This window comes from Gossypium arboreum, chromosome 12, assembly GCF_025698485.1.
Source record: "Gossypium arboreum isolate Shixiya-1 chromosome 12, ASM2569848v2, whole genome shotgun sequence".
NCBI lineage: Eukaryota > Viridiplantae > Streptophyta > Magnoliopsida > Malvales > Malvaceae > Gossypium > Gossypium arboreum.
The window spans coordinates 15,460,844-15,479,462 of record NC_069081.1 but is presented as its reverse complement, the minus strand read 5'-3'; the positions used below and the strand labels follow the sequence as shown (position 1 = coordinate 15,479,462).

At 33.9% G+C, this 18,619-nt stretch overlaps 2 protein-coding genes and 1 long non-coding RNA gene across 5 annotated transcripts; all 3 read left to right on the top strand.

The window, feature by feature from the left end:
* Positions 1–1,831: 1,831 nt before the first annotated feature.
* Positions 1,832–3,616, top strand: LOC108477154 (uncharacterized). 2 transcript variants are annotated; one of them, XR_008276077.1, is made up of 2 exons: positions 1,832–2,434; positions 2,536–3,616. It is a non-coding gene; the product is annotated as an uncharacterized LOC108477154 (long non-coding RNA). The 2 variants fall into 2 exon arrangements; XR_008276076.1 differs by having other exon boundaries at positions 2,508–3,616.
* A 1,883-nt stretch (positions 3,617–5,499) lies between these two features.
* Positions 5,500–7,984, top strand: LOC108476690 (eugenol synthase 1-like). 2 transcript variants are annotated; one of them, XM_053023330.1, is made up of 5 exons: positions 5,500–6,241; positions 6,360–6,494; positions 6,581–6,818; positions 6,969–7,172; positions 7,660–7,984. In XM_053023330.1, the coding sequence occupies exons 1-5, from the start codon at positions 6,059–6,061 to the stop codon at positions 7,668–7,670; spliced, it is 771 nt and encodes a 256-aa protein (XP_052879290.1). In that variant the 5' UTR covers positions 5,500–6,058; the 3' UTR covers positions 7,671–7,984. The 2 variants fall into 2 exon arrangements, with proteins under 2 accessions (XP_052879290.1, XP_017634449.1); XM_017778960.2 differs by having other exon boundaries at positions 5,512–6,241; positions 7,713–7,984.
* Positions 7,985–8,857: 873 nt separating this feature from the next.
* Positions 8,858–12,775, top strand: LOC108477494 (uncharacterized). The gene is made up of 11 exons (XM_017780041.2): positions 8,858–10,157; positions 10,303–10,413; positions 10,512–10,544; positions 10,627–10,801; positions 10,909–11,090; positions 11,481–11,617; positions 11,802–11,897; positions 12,123–12,192; positions 12,287–12,361; positions 12,438–12,483; positions 12,598–12,775. The coding sequence occupies exons 1-11, from the start codon at positions 8,955–8,957 to the stop codon at positions 12,657–12,659; spliced, it is 2,190 nt and encodes a 729-aa protein (XP_017635530.1). The 5' UTR covers positions 8,858–8,954; the 3' UTR covers positions 12,660–12,775.
* Positions 12,776–18,619: the final 5,844 nt, after the last annotated feature.

The following is an 18,619-nucleotide window of genomic DNA, read 5'->3' as shown; positions in this document are numbered from 1 at the left end:
CTTATTGGGTGAGAAAAATGGCTTATAAAATAGCATATTTCCGTCCACACGGGCAGAGACACGGTTGTGACACACGACAAGGTGACACGGCCATGTGTCCCCTGTATCTTTTAAAGAATACAAGTCAGTATATTCAAACAGCTTGGCACACCGGCGTGCGGTTTGGCCGTGTAACCCAAGTTAGAGAGCTCATAATTTTGGACACGGGATAGGATACAGTCATGTGTCCCTATTTCAAATGCCCACACGGCCTGAGACACAGGTGTGTCTCTTGACCGTGTATATACATAGCCTAGCCACACGGGCTTGTGTCCCCTGCATCTTTGAAAATTTTTGATATTTTCTAAAAAATTCTTTGAGTTTCCGATATAGTCCCGATTTGTTTCTAATGTGTATTTTGGGCCTTGAAGGCTAGTATAAGGAACAATATAATTAATTCTGATTGGTTTCTGACATGTATATTATGTGACGTGAAATATTTGAAATTTTTGATCTACTTTATTCTGTAAACTCCAGTAATGCTCCGTAATCTTGTTCTAGCTACGGACTCGGATTAGGGGTGTACATAGTTTTTTGACAAATTTTTGCAATTCAATGGAAATAGATTAGTTAGAAATGAAAACGGGCTTGGCCAAGCAAAAAAACCTTAAGAAGAAGAAACAAGTTGGATTAGATAGCAAATCTAAATTGGATAGATATTTGGGTGAGGATGAAGAAGTAAACAATTCAAGTTCATTTGATTTATTATTGTGGTAGAAAATGAACAGTCCTAGATTCCCTATTCTTGCACAAATGGCTCGAGATATTCTTGCTATTCCTATCTCAATAGTTGCATCAGAAAGTGTATTTAGCACGAGTGGATGTGTTCTCAATAGTTTTAGAAGTTCTCTAACTCCTCTTATGGTTAGGGCTTTGGTTTGCACACAAGATTGGCTTCGGAAATCTAATGATGTCTTCAATCTTGAAGATTATGTTGGTGAACTTCAAACCATGGAAGATGGTAATATATAAATTTTAATTTATAAAATAAGCTTTTGTGTTATTTATATTAGTAATCATTCCCATAATTTAACTAATTTTTGTTTTTAAATTTGCTAAACTTATCCAAAATACCAAGATCAAGAAGGTAATATACTTAGCGTTAGTTTATAAAGTTAAATGTTTATTTAATTTATTTTTACAAACATTTTTTATCATTTAACTAACTCATCCAATAATTTTATTAGATGTTTCAAGATTATCAAAGGTGTTTAAAGCGAATAAGAAACTTAAACTATTCTATAATGATTTTTGAACTGATATGCTATTATTATTAGTTTAGTGTGTTATTGTTGCTAATTTATTGCACTTTTGTTGTGTTTTTTTTTTTGGACTGGGGTAGGTTTCTGCTGTATTTTAGACTTTTGCTTATGTTTTTTTATTATAATCTTGTTATTGTTGTTTACTTCTACTCATGTTGTTTATTTGGATTTTTGCTTATATTTTTTATTATAATCTTGTTGTATTGTTTTTTTGTTTATTTTATGTTTTTTTATTATAATCTTGTTGTATTGTTTTTGTTGTTTATTTGGACTCAGGGTTAATGTTGTGTTGCTTTTATTTATTTACTTATTTATTTTAATAAGGAAAATTATTTTTTAAAATTACATAAAAATAAATGGTACTAGAGTTATTTTTAAAATTTAATTGAACAAATATATTCGATTCGATTTTATTTGAATTTCATCTCACTCGACTTAACAATTTAAAAAAATTTGAAATTAAATTAGAATGATAAAATAAGATTCAAAAAATTGATTAACTCAAAAAATTTTTAATTCAATTTGATTGGATAGGATGCTCACCTAATTCAATTCTAAGGTATCTCTTCCATGGGCAAATCTCTTCGCCATTTAATTATTCTTACTCTGGACAACCAAAATCTGAGATACCCTCACACAAATCTTCCTATCTTCTTTCTTTCAACCAAAAAACATTATTTTGGGTTCTTCCCCCTTTATCACAGTTTGGTTATTTCCCATGTTTCCTTATATTTTAAGGATCTTTGATACTCCCCCATTCTCTTGTTAACACATCCACTACTCGTCCACTATTCTTCGTTGACGACCCTCCTCCATTGCCATAGCTACAGATCTGGAAAGTCCATCACTAAGATAAGTATTCGCTTCTTCATTTAGCCCTCCTTCTGCAAGATTATGTGCAACTCTATTTGTTTGTCTCGGTGCATGCTTGAATCTGTAAATTACAAAGTTGCTTTTTAACTGTCTAGTGTTGACAATATAAACACTTATTTTATATTTGTCTTTTTCATCATTTTGCAATTTCTTAATCACTGTTAAAGCATCGCCCTCAACTTCGATCTTTAAAAAACCCGACTTCGCACCAAACTGAATTGTCTGGATGCAAGCAAGTGCCTATGTTGCATAATCAATTGGTATGTGCTTATTTATACAGATTTTCTTTTTATAATTTGACCATCTGAGTTTCTGATTACAATTCCTGAACAGGACCTTCTGCTTTGTTTATTGAATGTAGCGTTAAAATTTATTTTGACATTCATGCCCTCCAGTGATTGTCAGTATTCATTCACCGAATAATTGACAAGTAACTTTTTATTTACCCCTTCCAATTCTCTCAAATAATTGAAGATAAATTGAATCGTAGCTTCACTTGTTTGCTGATTTCTTTCATGAACAAGTTTATTCTTACCTGTCCATAAAACCCAAATTATACATGCTATCAATCTGCACCTTTGGTTAGATTCTTTCTTAAATAAGAGCTGCATCCATTCCTCGTACTGTAACTGATTTTGCTCCTATGTCCACTTGATTCCTAAACTTTTCCAGATTTCAATTGCAAATGGGCAATCTCTAAAAACGTGTTCCATACTCTCTGTACTGTGTAGGCACCTAGGACAATTTGTTGAGCTTACCAACCTTTGTTGATATAAATTAGATTGAGTTGGCAGAAAATTATTAAGAGATTTCCATACTATTATTCTTATTTTTTTATAGTAATTCCAGGAACCAAAGTTTCTTGTACATTGATCTATAGAGGTTGTGTTCAGTTTGTAAATTTGTAATATAGTCATCCTAAAATAAAATCTTGTAACCACTACGCACTGTGTAATCACCTAAAGCTTCACCTAGCCATACCAGTCTATTTGCTTGTTGATCAATTGGGAGAGGAATGCACAAAATTCTTTCAGCATTAACTTGATTAAAGGTATGCTTAATTAGGTCTTTTTTCAAACAGTTGGAATGTTGTTCAATTAAATTAGACACATATTCTATATCTTGATTTGCTGTTGATGTTTGAATCTTATCGTTTTCGCACTTGGAATCCAAGCCTCATTCCAGATAGGGATTTGTCTTCCTGAGCCAACTCGCCAACATGTCACTTCTCAAGAAGTCTCCTTGCTTATCTCCTAAGTTTCAAATCTAGTTGAATTGTAGGCAAGGTATTTGTCCCTTGACAAGTTAAAAGGTGAAAGATGGTTGATTAATTGGTTTCCGTTGATATTAAATGTTCATTTGAACATTGAAAAAAAACTTACATGTATCATCCGATGAATTATAGCGACAACCTCAAATACACAAATATTTCCATTTCACCAGTTGCTCGTCCGAGTTAAAATATACATATCAGGTTATCTGTCCGGGCTAAACCTTTAAAAATAGGCACCAGGTTACTAGTCTAGGCTAAACCTGTGTCACGTGTATCTTTAATATACACAATCATATATTCGTGTCAGGTTACTAGTTCAAACTAAACTATTAAAACGACATCAGGTTACCAGTCTAGACTAAACTTGTGTCACATGTATTTTCAAGCACGCAACAAATGCTAGATCTCGGTAATCATTTGTAATCAGTCCATACAAGTGAGCAAAGACCTTATTGACATGTCAATCACATCGAAACCTTTATCAAGTTCACCTGAGCATATTTTACACATATACATATATATTTCTTTACAAATTAGTCCATTTCTCACATTTCTACCAATTTATCACAATCAACTCCAATCAAACATATATACACAAATTAAATAAATAACAATTTAAACACATTTATACCATATGAATTTACCTGATCAAAACAACAAACAAGTTGAACCTCCAAAGATTATTCGACAATTTTAGCTTTTCCTCGATTATCCCCGGTTTGATTCAATTCTTGATCTAAACAATTATTGCATTCAATTCATCAATACTATGACATGAATGAACTTATGAATTTTTATTTTAATGTCTCTAAAGTTTTACATTTTATTCAATTTAGTCATTAAAATTAAAATAACAATATCTTTCAATTTTGAGGTTTAGTTTTAAAATTGATCTTAATCACATCTTTTAGGACCCTCTTCTATCTATTATTATAGAAATTTCATATAAATTTTACAATTTTTACACTTTAGTCCTTTTGTACAAAAATAACAATTAAACTTTACAATCTAGTCTCTTTTTTTTTTTCACATCTAAGCTTAAAATCTATCAATTTAACACCAATTTCTTCAAGAAATCAATAATGGAAACTTTCAAAAACTTTAATAGTTTTACAAATTAGTACACAGATTAGTTAAATCAAACTCCCATGACCTTAAAAACATAAAAATTACATGCTGACCAAATCTTAGCAAAATGTTTGAAGCTTTGAAACCCTTTCTTTCTTTTTGTTTTTCGGTCTCTTTTAATTTTAACTTATATAGTTTAATTAAATTTAATTAATCATACTTTATTTAATTAAATCTTAATTAATTAAAAGTTAATTATAATTAATCTAATTTAGTGTATTTTAATCCCATCCACCACCCTTTGAAGAATTAAAATGGTATATTTATCATTTTGATCCTTTAAATATTTAAAATCTATAGCGATAAGACTTTTTATAATTTAGTCTCTATATCTCAATTCAGCAATTAGTAGGCAAAATTAAAGGGCAAAAGTTTAATAAACTATTATACCAACTTTGTAAATATCTTAATTTAATATTTATTGATCTAGTTTAGGAAAATGAGATTTCGAAACTGCATTTTTCTGGTACCACTAAAAATCGAGTTGTTACACCCTTTATAGGATTGTGTTGTTTTATAAGTAACTTTATATAAAATTATGTCTTTATATAATAATTTTATGTACAAAAAATACGTCTTTACAACATATTTATTTGTCAATAATTATAATTTAAACTTTTGTAGATAATAAAATATTGTTACTTACCAACATTATAAATAAGTAACACTTCCACCACTGGAGAGCTCGATGTTAAGTGTCGCTAAATCCTCTGTTTTCAACAACGAAAAGTTGCGCCTTTGTATTTGAAAAGGGGCAATGGGCGAGGGGGAGAGGGAGAGGGACGACGGGGAGGAAATATTTTTTTAATATTAATATATATTTTTATTTAATTAGATTTTACTCAGTTGGTGAGGTGGTTCTTTTATATTGGTTCTGTTTTCTTTTTCTTTTTTTAAACAAAATGTAATGGGTCAATTTTGATTATGGGATAAAGTTTACATACTTGGTTCGATAAAAAAAAATTAGGTAGCTAATTCAAATAAAAGACATAGTTTAAGGGCCTCCTATTCAATTAAGTTTTTTTTTTAGATAGACTTAATGATTGAAGTAACGGATATATCAACTTGGAAAAAGAAGTTAGTTAATGTATCATTTATGAAAAATATATTTAGATATTAAAATGAGAAAATAACATAATTTGTAAATTAAACATTTTTTAAATAGATTTAACTAATCGACTAAATTGGACTAATAAAGGTGAAAAAATGTTTAAATACCATTTGTGGAAAAAAAGAGTAACAAGATGAGAAAAATCTATAATTTAAATACCAATAGTGAGTAAAGTGATATATCAAAGGAGTGGGAGCTGGCCAGGATTGAAAAGGATGGATGAACTAACGATGCTTCCATTTTGAACCTTTGTACTTGAAAGGAATCAAATTCTTCTGTTTGGAACATCAGAAAATACGAACTGGGGGGACTCACTAGCCTCCTCTGTTCAAACTAATATATCCAGATTTCCTCTTCTATTGAGAGTTTGGCATGGCTGAGAAAAGCAAAATTTTGATAATCGGAGGCACTGGCTATATTGGGAAATTCATGGTGGAGGCAAGCACCAACCTGGGGCACCCCACTTTTGTATTGGTCAGAGAGAGGAAGATTTCTGATCCTGAAAAATCAAAGCTGATTGAGAGTTTCAAGGGCTCTGGAGTAACCATTCTTTATGTATGTGTCTTATACTTTGAATGATTTCACTGGTTTAATGGAGCTCAACTTTGGCAGATTTGTTTATTTAAAATTATCTTCTTTCCTACTTAATTTGGTGGTTTAAGGATTACCACAGGGTGATATCTATGATCATGAGAGCTTGTTAAGGGCAATCAAGCAAGTTGACATTGTGATCTCCACATTAGGCACACAACAGCTAGCGGATCAAGTAAGGATAACTGAAGCCATCAAAGAAGCTGGAAATGTCAAGGCTAGTTGTTTCATCATTTTACCTGCATTTTTTGTTCTTCTTTTGTTTATCAGAAGCAAAGGTTTTCATGAAATGGTGAGTTTCAGAGATTTCTTCCATCAGAGTTTGGCATGGATGCAGACCGTATCCACGCAGTGGAGCCAGCTGCGAGCATATTCAGGATCAAGGCTAAAATTCGAAGAGAAATTGAGGCTGAAGGGATACCTTATACGTATATCTCATCCAATGCCTTTGCAGGGCATTTCTTGCCAAATTTAATGCAGGAAAATGCCACTGTTCCTCCTAGGGATAAGGTAGTCATACTTGGAGATGGAAATCCAAAAGGTAAATATGTGTACAAGCTTTGATCTGGTTTCCTTGTGCCCTAAATTATACTTTGATTATGAGAGAATGTCTATAACATTTCAATGCAACTTGTATTAGATCAATTACAGGATTGCAGCTGATAGAGGAATGGTGTTTTTGATGTTTCAGGTATTTTTGTCCAGGAAGATGACATAGCAACTTACACCATTAAAGCAGCTGAAGATCCAAGAACCTTGAACAAGATTCTTTATATAAGACCCCCTTCCAATGTTTTGTCTTCCAATGAAGTAGTCTCCCTATGGGAGAGGAAAATTGGCAAGACCCTTGAAAAGAGCTATGTTCCTGAGGAACAACTTCTTAACATCATTCAAGGTAAAAACTCATACCAGTTACTTTGTACCTTTTACTTCATTTCTGCTTATCAGATTATAAAATTCAAACAACTGGTTTCAATAGTTTAGGGGGAAAAAATAAAAAATGGAGTTGGTCGCAGTTGGCAAAGTAAGTTTAAAATTGAAAGCTAAGTCAAAGCCAATGGCCGAGAGGAAAATATACAAACCTCCAACCTACCAGTTGTCTTTTGACAGCTTAGGTTCTTGGTTTCTTTTAATAATGGATGACAAGCTGTTGTATCCAATAACTATTGCTTGCATCTGAAGCCGAAACGATAGGCAGTTTCATACTGTACAAGACAGAAATATTTGACTATATTATCATTTATCAATGCTTCTTTAGCTTGATGATCCAGAGTTTGAACTTTGGGTGCTCATATTATACTAATTGAAAGTGATTAGTCTCAATCAAATAGGCTCAAGTGTTAAAGTTTGTTGAGAGTTGACTGATTCTTTTATACTTGAAGGACTTCAATAAATATGAAGGATGATAGCAGTGGTTGCGCTTGGTTTTCTACAGAGTCACCTGTTCCCTGGAATTTCTTTTTGTCGTTCGCCCATCCTATGTTTGTGAAGGGAGAGGCTCCGAATTTCAGTATAGAAGCTTGGTTCGGTGTGGAGGCATCTGAGCTTTATCCTGAACTGAAATATACTAGTGTTGATGAGTACCTGCATCAGTTTGTGTAAAATACGCCAACTTTGTATGCCTAACAAAGAAACCATGCAGTGTTGAAACAACTTCTGTTGCAGTTATGCCCTTGTTTGCAATCCAAATGACAACATTTCAAGAAATTTTTTCCTTTTGATGTTTTTGCAGAACCTTTTATGCAACAAAAAAGACAACGGATAAGGCTGCCAAATGTAGCTGGCCTTGTTTTCTAAGTTCAAAAGGTCCAAATTACCATCGCCAGATACTAAAATAACTTAATAAAAAAAGTTGTCCATGTTTAATGTTTATGAAAGCCAACAGGTTTTGAGTATCTAGAGTCACCTTTACAATAAATTAATCAAATTTAAATGGAAAAAAAAGGGGCAATTAAGCAGCTGTAGCTTCCTGGGAGAGATTGGACATGCTGTAAATGACGAGGACTTATAAACAATGTTACCCGAATGGAGATAAATGTCAAACACATGTGTTGACGCGATCCAGATTATATACAAGTATCCGACATGGTATGTTGAGGGTTGGACCCTCAACAAGTCATGCATTATTCTCGGTTAGAGTTTTGTCTCTCGATTCTGTCAAGAGTTTTATGTGTTCACAAAGTGAGAATGCCTTGTCTAACCTTACTCTCACTTCGTGAATCCAATAGAGTTCCCCATATAGTCAGACACAAAATTCCGACTGGAACAATATTGAACTTTTTAAGAGTTGGATTACTTAAACACGGTGTTAAGTGAAAATGAAAAGTTCAATAGTGGAACTTGTTCGTCTGGTACCAGCCAAGCAACTAATACTACAAAGAGACATAAAAGGATGAGACAAAAGCATCCTCGAAGGAAGCTTAGAGATCACAAGAAACAAAATGTATGGAAGTTGTGAAATTGCTGGAATAAAACCTTAAACTGTTCACCCCAAAGGACATAGTCTTTGTCGCTGTATGCTTTATAACCATCACATTCCTTAGATTCAATAAGCATCTTCATCCACGCTTATTTGGGTACACTACCGCCGAATTCTTGCCCCATCCTAGCGTGTTTTAACATTGTTAAGACAAAACAAGTTGGCCGAGAGTTTTGGTCCAGTTTCAGAAGAAAAAAAATGGATAACTTGTCGCAAAGCAGCAAAGCTTCTAAGCGTCATTCCTATACTCCAATGAAGCAAAGGCGAAGTGGTTATGAGCCATCAGATACAGAGACTGAATGGCAAGATCATCATAACCGAAAGAACAGAACATCCATGCTTGTTGAAGCAGATAACATGGTGTTCAATTTGCCTAGAAACATTAGTCCTTTGAGACTCAACCGAAAGGTTGAATACGAAAACGGTTCTCCACCTGGAACAAGTCCCCTTCCAAGGAGACACAACAGCAGGTCTCCTTACAAGACAAGGAGAGATGATGGTCGAAATGTTAGCCCCTTGTCGAAGTCAAAACGTGAGAATCGGAGGCATGTTTCTCCTTATAAACCTGGAAGAGAGGACCATAATTTGATTACTGAAATGGGAAATGGTAACACTTCTGGCTTATTTAGGAAGCAAAGTCGTAGAATTCCAAAAAGAGAGGGAAGAGCAACAATAGGACAGTTTCTTGAGGCTGGTAAAGGGAGTGACTATAGCCGTCGATCAGTGACTGCACCACGACAGAGAGGGGATCGGAGGACACCGTCACCAATCTCAAGGAGCATGGTACACAAGCAAAGAACAGTAGGTGAAATCAATGAAATGGTGGCCAATGAAATGATTTCTAGAAGTCCTATGTATAATGCTTGTATGTTCGAAAGCACGGAGTCCATTTCACCTGGTGATATCTTCTTTTCTCGTGATGCTGGGGCCTCGCCAATGCAAAACAATGTGTTGACAAATAACGGAAGCTTTGGGAACCATGTTCTCCCAAAGCCACCAATGTTCGAACAAAATGATTTTTCTTCCCATCAACGAATGAGAGCTAATGGAAATGTTGATCCAAAAGCTCGAGGGTTCTCATCGAGTGCAGGCTTAAAGCTTAGCACTCAAAACAGTAAGATAAGTGATAGTAGTGGGAGGAGGAGTAGTGTAAACTCTGGGAAGTTCACAGCAAATAGACTAAAGGGACAAAGTGAGACATGGTTTGCTTGCGTGATGAGGAGAGGACCCTGCAGGACCTCAAAGAAATCATCAGAAAAGCAAGATTTCGACGAGGCCTCTTTCATTGGGAAGGCAATTGTAGTTGAAAAACTAAGGCAGTTTTGGGCTGATAAATATCAACCAGCTTCTTTGGATGGATTCACCTGTCACAAGCAAGAAGCTCAGCTTCTGAAGCAACTTGTAAGTGCTTTGCCAAAAAGCCTTTTATTCCTCATCTGATTTCTCATCCACTCAGCATGCTGCAATTCTATTCCATGACAGAAAAAGAAATGATGTGTTATGTCAATTGTAAAGTTCTTCCCTTATGGTTTCTTGCATCTGTTAGGTATCCTATGAAAGTTGTCTTCATATATTGTTCAAAGGGCCATCTGGTTCTGGGAAAAGGGCACTAACAATGGCTTTCCTGCGAGAAATATATGGCGACCCTAGTTGGAATGTATGTCTAGCAATTTCTAAATAGATTACCAGATCGTGTTTGACATTTTAAAACTTGTTCAGGCTGACTCTAGTCTTTGCTTTTCCCTTTTTCTTAAGGTATCTCATGAACTAAGAAAATTCCAAGTTCAGGTACTATATAAGCAACATTTTAGGTAATCTCACATTTTACGTATTTAGAGTTTTGAAATGTTTGTGATCTGAATCTGGACAGGAGAAAAGGCCAATGCAAGTTATTGTTCCACTTGTTTCGAGTGCTCATCATGTGGAGCTTAATGTCAACTTGGGAAATGCTAAATATGCATTAATGGGATTGGTCAAAGAAATAAGCTCCTATTATGCAATTACCCCTGAAACCAGCACTGCTAGTTTTAAGACAAACCACAAAGGTTTGGTTTTTTTATTTTTTTCTTCCATATGCAGTATAAGCAAACTTCCTCTTAAACAGTTTAAAGCAATCAACTTAGTAATAAAGTTTTGTTTGTGTTTATTTCAGTTATAGTTCTTCATGATGTTGACAAGGCACCAGATAATATTCACCACTTGGTAAAATGGATAATGGACTATCATTCGGATTCCTGTAAGTTCATACTCTGCTGTGAAGATGACATAGATATCCTAGACTCAGTAACGAATCGCTGCAAAGTTATAAAAGTAGATACGCCAGTAACACATGAAGTAAGTATCCCTATAATTTGGCAGTGTAACTTAATTCTTTTTACAGTTAAATGTATATGGAAATCGTCATATATCAACATGCCTGGTTGGTTGCTTTCATTTTGTTCAATGACATGCCCATGGTTAGCCTTTCCAAGCTCCTCAAGAAAGGGAGGGTTTTGCACTATTGCAGTATGATCGTTATTACAATCCGTGACAGCCAAGGGTAAATGTGAAGTAACTTTCCTTCGTTGCCTTTCATGGAAAAAGATGAGACCAATACCATTTGTGATAATGAATCTTTTGGTTAAATTAGGGCATATAAAACATTGTGTAGGGTTGATCAAATAACTTGTCTTGCCAGTTGCTTTCATTTGTTCAACGTTAGCCTGCTGAGTGTTAACTTTGCAGATCATGGAGGTACTTATTCAGATAGCAAGGAAAGAGGAATTTGATCTATCCATGAATTTTGCTGCTAAGATTGCAGCCAAATCAAAGCAAAACCTGAGGAAAGCAATCATGGCTCTTGAAGCCTGCAAAGCACACAAGTAAGAACTTGCAGCAAATCTCCCAACATTAATTTCCAATAAAATTATGAAAGTAAGCCATTTCCCCCACCCACCCCATGTAAAGACTGCAAACAATAGTTGTTGATGAGAAGCCATTTCCCCCACCCACCCCATGTAAAGACTGCAAACAATAGTTGTTGATGAGATGCACATGCCTAAGCAGCTATCCTTTTACTGACGATCAACCAATCCCACTTGAATGGGAAGAGGTTTTGACAGAACTCGCATCAGAAATCCTAGCTGATCCAGCACATAGAAGGTAAGTTGTTCAGCTTTTTCTTCTTTTTATTCCTTCTATCTTGTGGAGTCCTATGAGGAAATGTGATTTTGATGCGGAAGTATCAACTTTTGAGTAGTCATCAGGTATAAATTTGAGTATTTTCATAATTTTACACTTGAAATTTGGGTATCACAACAAGGAAAGGAGACGGTTTTTAATACTCATTAAAACAGAAATGACATTCAGCATATATGGTTCTATCAGATTATGCATTGTGCGAGGAAAGCTTCAAAAGCTTCTTGTGGATTTTGTTCATCCTAAACTGATCCTCCAGGTGATGAATTTGAAACCCTCAAATAATACAATAAAAAGGTTACCCAGACTCTCATTGCTCTTCTCATATATATAGTTGATTTCCCAACATGCAGAAGCTGGTAGAACAATTTCTTAATCACGTTGAAGCTGGTTTAAAAAGGGAACTCTATTATTGGCACGCTTACTATGTAAGTTGCTGTCCTCAACTTATTTTATATGGTTATTGCAGACAAACAAAAAAATAACTCGAGTGTATTGTTACAGGACAAGAGGCTACCAACAGGAACAAGTGCTCTGTTGAAATTAGAAGGTAAGATGGAAATACATACTATGATTCAAACTTTGTCATTTCTTATGATGTTTCTGTATCTGTCTTGATCTTTGACATGAACCCTCAGCTTATGGTCATGTTTTTTTTCTGCAGAGTTTGTGGCCAAGTTTATGGGGATATATAGGAAGAGTTGGTACAATCGTCAGTGTGTGTAATATTTTGTGGTGAACCATGTTAGATTTATAAAATAAATCTAAAATATAACTTAATAAACTAAGATATGTCATGTCAAATCATCAAGAATAAATCAAGAGCAAAACTAGATGCGAAAGCGTACCTGAATTCATGATTCCTTGAAACTTTTTGGATATTGGGGATTTGATCTTCCAAATTAGCACACAATATGTTCAGAGAATATCTGCTCTCTCTTTTTCCTAATGATGGGATATTAGAAAAGATATCTTGTGTGTAATTTGGACCATAACCCTAATATTTATAACCTTGGTATATTAGTTCTAATCAAAGTCTAATTAGCCCATCATTAATTAGAATTTGATTAGAAGAGTATCTACACATATTTGACTCATACTTTATTTAATAATTAAAAGCCCTATAAAATTCTAACCAAATTAGATCACTTTTAATTTGGGCTAACCTATCATGATAGTAAATAATAACATGTAATTATCCTTATTATATATGTGACGTCCAAATTTTCCAGCAATCTCCCACTTGGACAACATATATATACTAATTACTTTATAATTACATGTCATTATATAACCTTATGAGCTCAAAATTTTACTATCATATCTAAAAGGTATTTCAAACAATCTCGTCCATTAATTATGTTAATATAGAACCAAGGCAACTTTCGTTACAAATATCGTAACTAAATCCATTCATGATCACGTATATTAACACAACCAAATGACATAGATCAAGTATGGATGTGTAGCATGGAAATTACATGCAATATGATCTAAACATGTCTATTTCCAACTGGTCCTCTTTAAACTGAAGTGAGGTCAATTTCAAAATAATAAACAGAGTGAATAAACTGAATATTTTATTTCTGATCAGAAAATAACTAAATACATAAATGTCTGAAATATAAACTCCCACTAAATCATGATATCCTCAAATAATGTAACATCCATGTGAGCAGTGTGTTCATGAAAAACCTTGGGTGGTAAACCTTTTGTGAGTGGATCCGCTATCATGGAGTTTGTCCCAATGTGCTCTATGGATATTTGACCATTTTGCACTCTTTCTTTTACAACTAAGAACTTTATGTCAATATGCTTTGACTTAGATGAACTTCTATTGTTATTGGAATACAGCACTGCTGACTTATTGTCACAAAATAATTTGAGTGGTCTTTCTACATTCTCCAAAATGCCAAGCCTTGTGACAAAAGTTCTGCAACCATATTCCATGGTTTGATGCCTCATAGCATGCTACAAACTTTGCTGCCATAGTGGACGAAGCTACAAGTGTCTGTTTGACACTTTTCCAAGATATAACTCCTCTGACTAATAGGTAAATATAGCCTGATGTATTTCCTACTATCTTGGCATCCAGCTAAATCAGAATCAGAATACCCTATGACCTCCAAAAGATCTGATCTCTTATAAGTAAGCATGTAATTTTTTGTTCTCTGAAGATATCTCATAACCCTTTTGGCTGCTATCCAATGGTCTATACTAAGGTTTCTTAAATATCTGCCTAACATCTTAACAATGTACACAATGTCCGGACGCGTACATACTTGAACATACAATAAACTCCCAACAGCTGATGCATAGGGAATCTTTTGTATTTCTTGAATTTCAAGGCTACTTTTAGGGAATTGAGTAAGGCTAAATTTGTCTTATTTAGCAACAGGGGTGTCACCTGGTCTACAACTCTGCATGCCAAACCTTTTGAGTACTTTATATATAGCTCTTTTGTGATAATACAAGAATACCTCGAGATCGATCTCGATGTATCTGAATTCCTAAAACAAAAAAGGCATCCTCAAGATCTTTCATTTCAAAATGCTTGGATAAAAACCTCTTGGTTTCGTTCAATAAACCTATATCATTAGTGGCAAGCAAAATGTCATCAACATATAGAACCAGAAATATGTACTTACTCCCATTGAATTTGTGATACACATAATCATCAACAATATTCATCTCAAAACCAAACGAAACAATTATTTGATGAAACTTGTGGTACCATTGTCGGGAAGTTTGTTTGAGTCCATTGATGGATTTTGTCAATTTGCAAACCATATTCTTTGAGTCTTTCGACTCAAAATTTTCTAGTTGCACCATATAAATTGTTTCTTCAATGTCGCCATTAAGAAACACAGTCTTAACATCCATCTAATGTAACTCAAGATCAAAATGAGCAACAAGTGCCATGATTATCCTGAAGGAGTCTTTCGATGAAACTGGAGAGAAAGTCTCTGTAAAATCAATACCTTCTTTCTGAGTATATCCTTTAGCTACAAGACGCGCCTTATACCTCTCCACATTACCATTTGCATCCCTCTTGGTTTTAAATATCCATTTACAACCATTTGATTTTACACCTTCAGGTAATGGGACAAGTTCCCAAACTTTATTGTCTTGCATAGATTTATACTCATCTTTTATGGCATCAATCCATTTTTTAGAATTAGAACTTTTCATGGCTTAATGAAAGTTGATTGGATTATCTTCCATCATTCCATTATCATCCTCATGTTCTTGGAGAAATACAATATAATCATCTGGAAAAGCATTTCTCATTTCTCTTGTGAACCTCCTTAATGACACTTGTTCTTGAGGTTGTTGAGTTTGTTCTTCTGGAACAATTACCTTATTTTGAATGAGGAGTTGTTCAACATTGTCTTGTAGAGGTTCTGGATTCACTTCTTGATCACTGATGGGTATAAGAACCTGAACATCGTCAAAAGTGATAGTAGGAATTGAGTTAGAATCCAATTCCTCCTCAAAAGCAATGTCTCTAACCTTATTTATCCCCTCAAACTCAACATCTTCAAAAAATGTTGTAGTTCCCATCTCAAAAATATTCCTTATTATGGGATCATAAAATTTATAGCCCCTAGATCGCTCAAAATAACTAATAAAGTAGCTGCTTACTATTTTGGAGTCCAAATTCTTTTCATGTGGCCTATAAGGCCTTGCCTCAGTTGGATATCCCCAAATGTGAAAGTGCTTTAAACTAGACTTTTTACCTGTCCGAAGCTCATAAGGTGTTTTTGCAACTGCTTTATTGGGTACTCTGTTCAGAATGTAAGCTGCTATTTTTAATGCTTCTCCCTAGAGGGACTCAGGTAAGGTAGAATGAGCAATCATGCTCCTTACCATATCTTTAAGAGTTCTATTTCGTCTTTCAGCTACACCATTCATACTAGGTGATGCTGGCATAGTGTACTGTGGGACAATACCACATTCCTTTAGGAATTTTGCAAATGGTCTTGGACATTGTTCACCTGAGCCATCATATCGACCGTAGTACTCACAACCATGATTAGATCTGATGTTTTTAATTCTTTTATTGAGTTGATTCTCAACTTCAGCTTTATAAGTTTTGAACACGTCCAAAGACTGAAATTTCTCATGAATGAGATATAGGTACCCATAACGTGAGTAATCGTTTATGAATGTTATGAAATATTGTTGACTATTCCAGGATGCCGTAGGGAATGACCCATAGATATTTGTATGAATTAATTCTAAGACGTCTGAAGATCTGTTTGCACCTAATCTCTTGGTTTTGATCTGGTTTCCCTTAATGCAATCGACACAGACATCAAAGTCTGTGAAGTCAAGGGACTCTAAAATACCATCAGACACAAGCCGTTCAACTCTAACTTTAGAGATATGACCCAAGCGCCTATGCCATAATGATGCTGAATTTTTCTTATTTAATTTGCGTTTAATACAACGTGATTCCACATGCAAGGTTTCATTATAAGATGCAACTGTTTCTAACAAATAAAGGTTGTCATAGGTATTTAAATAACCAGTTCCAATAACATTTGAATTTAAAGACAAATTAAATTGATTGTTTCTGAATGAACAATAATATCCAAATTTGTCCAATGAAGAAACAGAAACTAAATTCCGTCTAAATGACGATACAACAAAAATGTCTTTTAAATCCAAATAAAAATCAGTTCCTAATAACAACTTAAAATGCCCAATTGCTTCCACTTCTAACGATTTTCCATCACCCACAAAGATGTGTCTTTCACCATCACTTGACTTTCGGTAACTCAGGCAACCCTGCATAGAAACACTTATGTGAGTAGTAGCACCAGAATATATCCACCAAGTGTTTCTAGGTACTGAAGCTAAATTAATCTCAGAACAGCCCAAATTAAAAATTATCCCTTTCTTTACATGCCAAGCATGATATTTGGTACAATCTTTCTTTACGTGTCCCGTGCATAGAGAGTTGTTTCTTTTGAGCTGGACCCTTAGCAGCTTCATTCTGATATTTTCTTTTCTTGCCCTTCTCCTTAGAGGCATTGGCCAAATGAGTACATTCAGACTTATCATGCTTCAACCTTTCTTCTCTTGCACACAATGAGAAATGAGCTCATTTAGAGTCCATTTCTCCTTTTGACAGTTATAACTAATTTTAAATTGGTTAAACTGTACAGGAAGCGATACCAAAACCATAAGAACAAGCAATTCCTCAGAAAGCTTGATCTTAAGTGCATTAAGTCTTGAAGCAGTATGGAACATCTCCATAATGTACTACCTTACGTTTCCTTGACCCTTATACTTCATAGATATCAAAGAAGTCAGAAGTGATGTCATCTCAACCTTATCGTTTTTAGCAAAGCGTTTCTCAATTTCATCAAGGAAACCCTTGGCCTGAGTAATTTCTTTAGATTCTGTGCCCCTAAAGGCTTCTGGAATGCTATGTTTCATGATCATTAGACTCATGCGATTTGAACGATCCCACGTCTTAAAGTCCCTCTTAACATCAGGGGTGCTTTCTGCAGTGAAAGGTGCAGGTTGTTCTTCCCTTAGTGCAAGGTCTATGTCCATATAGCCAAGCACTATAAGTAAGTGCCTTTTCCATTCCTTAAAATCAGTCCCATTAATCATGGGTATAGAATTTATATTAGCAGATATTGTGGCAACAGAAGATGAATTAGCTGAATAGAGAACAAAAACAAGCTTAAATCAATATTCATAAGTAAACAATAAATTCAAGATAATGACTAATCCCATCTCAAGATACCAAACACGACATTAATATCAAGTTTTCGGATAGTAATATTAACAGTAAGCGGTACTCTTGTTGTAGCAATCAAACATTGACAATAAACTATGTCAAGCAATGATTTAATCTTTGGACTAACTTATTGCTCACATAAAATACCTTATAATTGTCACACATTTATCACCACAGATGTCATTGTAATTCTGCCAAATATTAACTTACCTTTGGGTCAATCAATAAACTCATGAATTACAAAAACATATAACCATCTTAATATTTCAAATAAACTAATATACACAAAAGATGTCACTTTGGCGGCATTTTGTTTCAACTAATTTATTTAAAATATTAGACATCTTTTAATTAAAAGCCAAAATCTGAATTTATTTGTTCCAAAATATTTGCCTTAATTTTATCTTTCAATCAAATTAAAAGATAAACATATATATTTATATAATTTTCCAAAACCACACATTAAACCAATTAAAGCATGCATATATTATATATTTATATATATAAACAAAACATATATATGAATCAATTTCTATATATACATTTATATTTTTTTAAATGTCATATAGGATTAAAATAATAATATCACATGCTTTGCAAATAAACAGAACTGAATCGCAATATTTTCAAATCAAGCTTAAAAACGTAGGTATCAAATAATATTACACAAATATTTTAAACTTTATAATTGAATCTATTAATTCAAAATCACCCAAAATTTTTTTAATATGAATTCAAGATAATAAAAACTTTAATATAAATCTTCAAAAAATAACATATATATCCGAAATATAAAACTCATGAAATTTCATGAATCAATTATTCAAATAAAGAACCTGAATCAATTCCCAATGATTCGATATGACGAGGCTTGGATGCCACTTGTTAGATTTATAAAATAAATTTAAAATACAACTTAATAAATCAG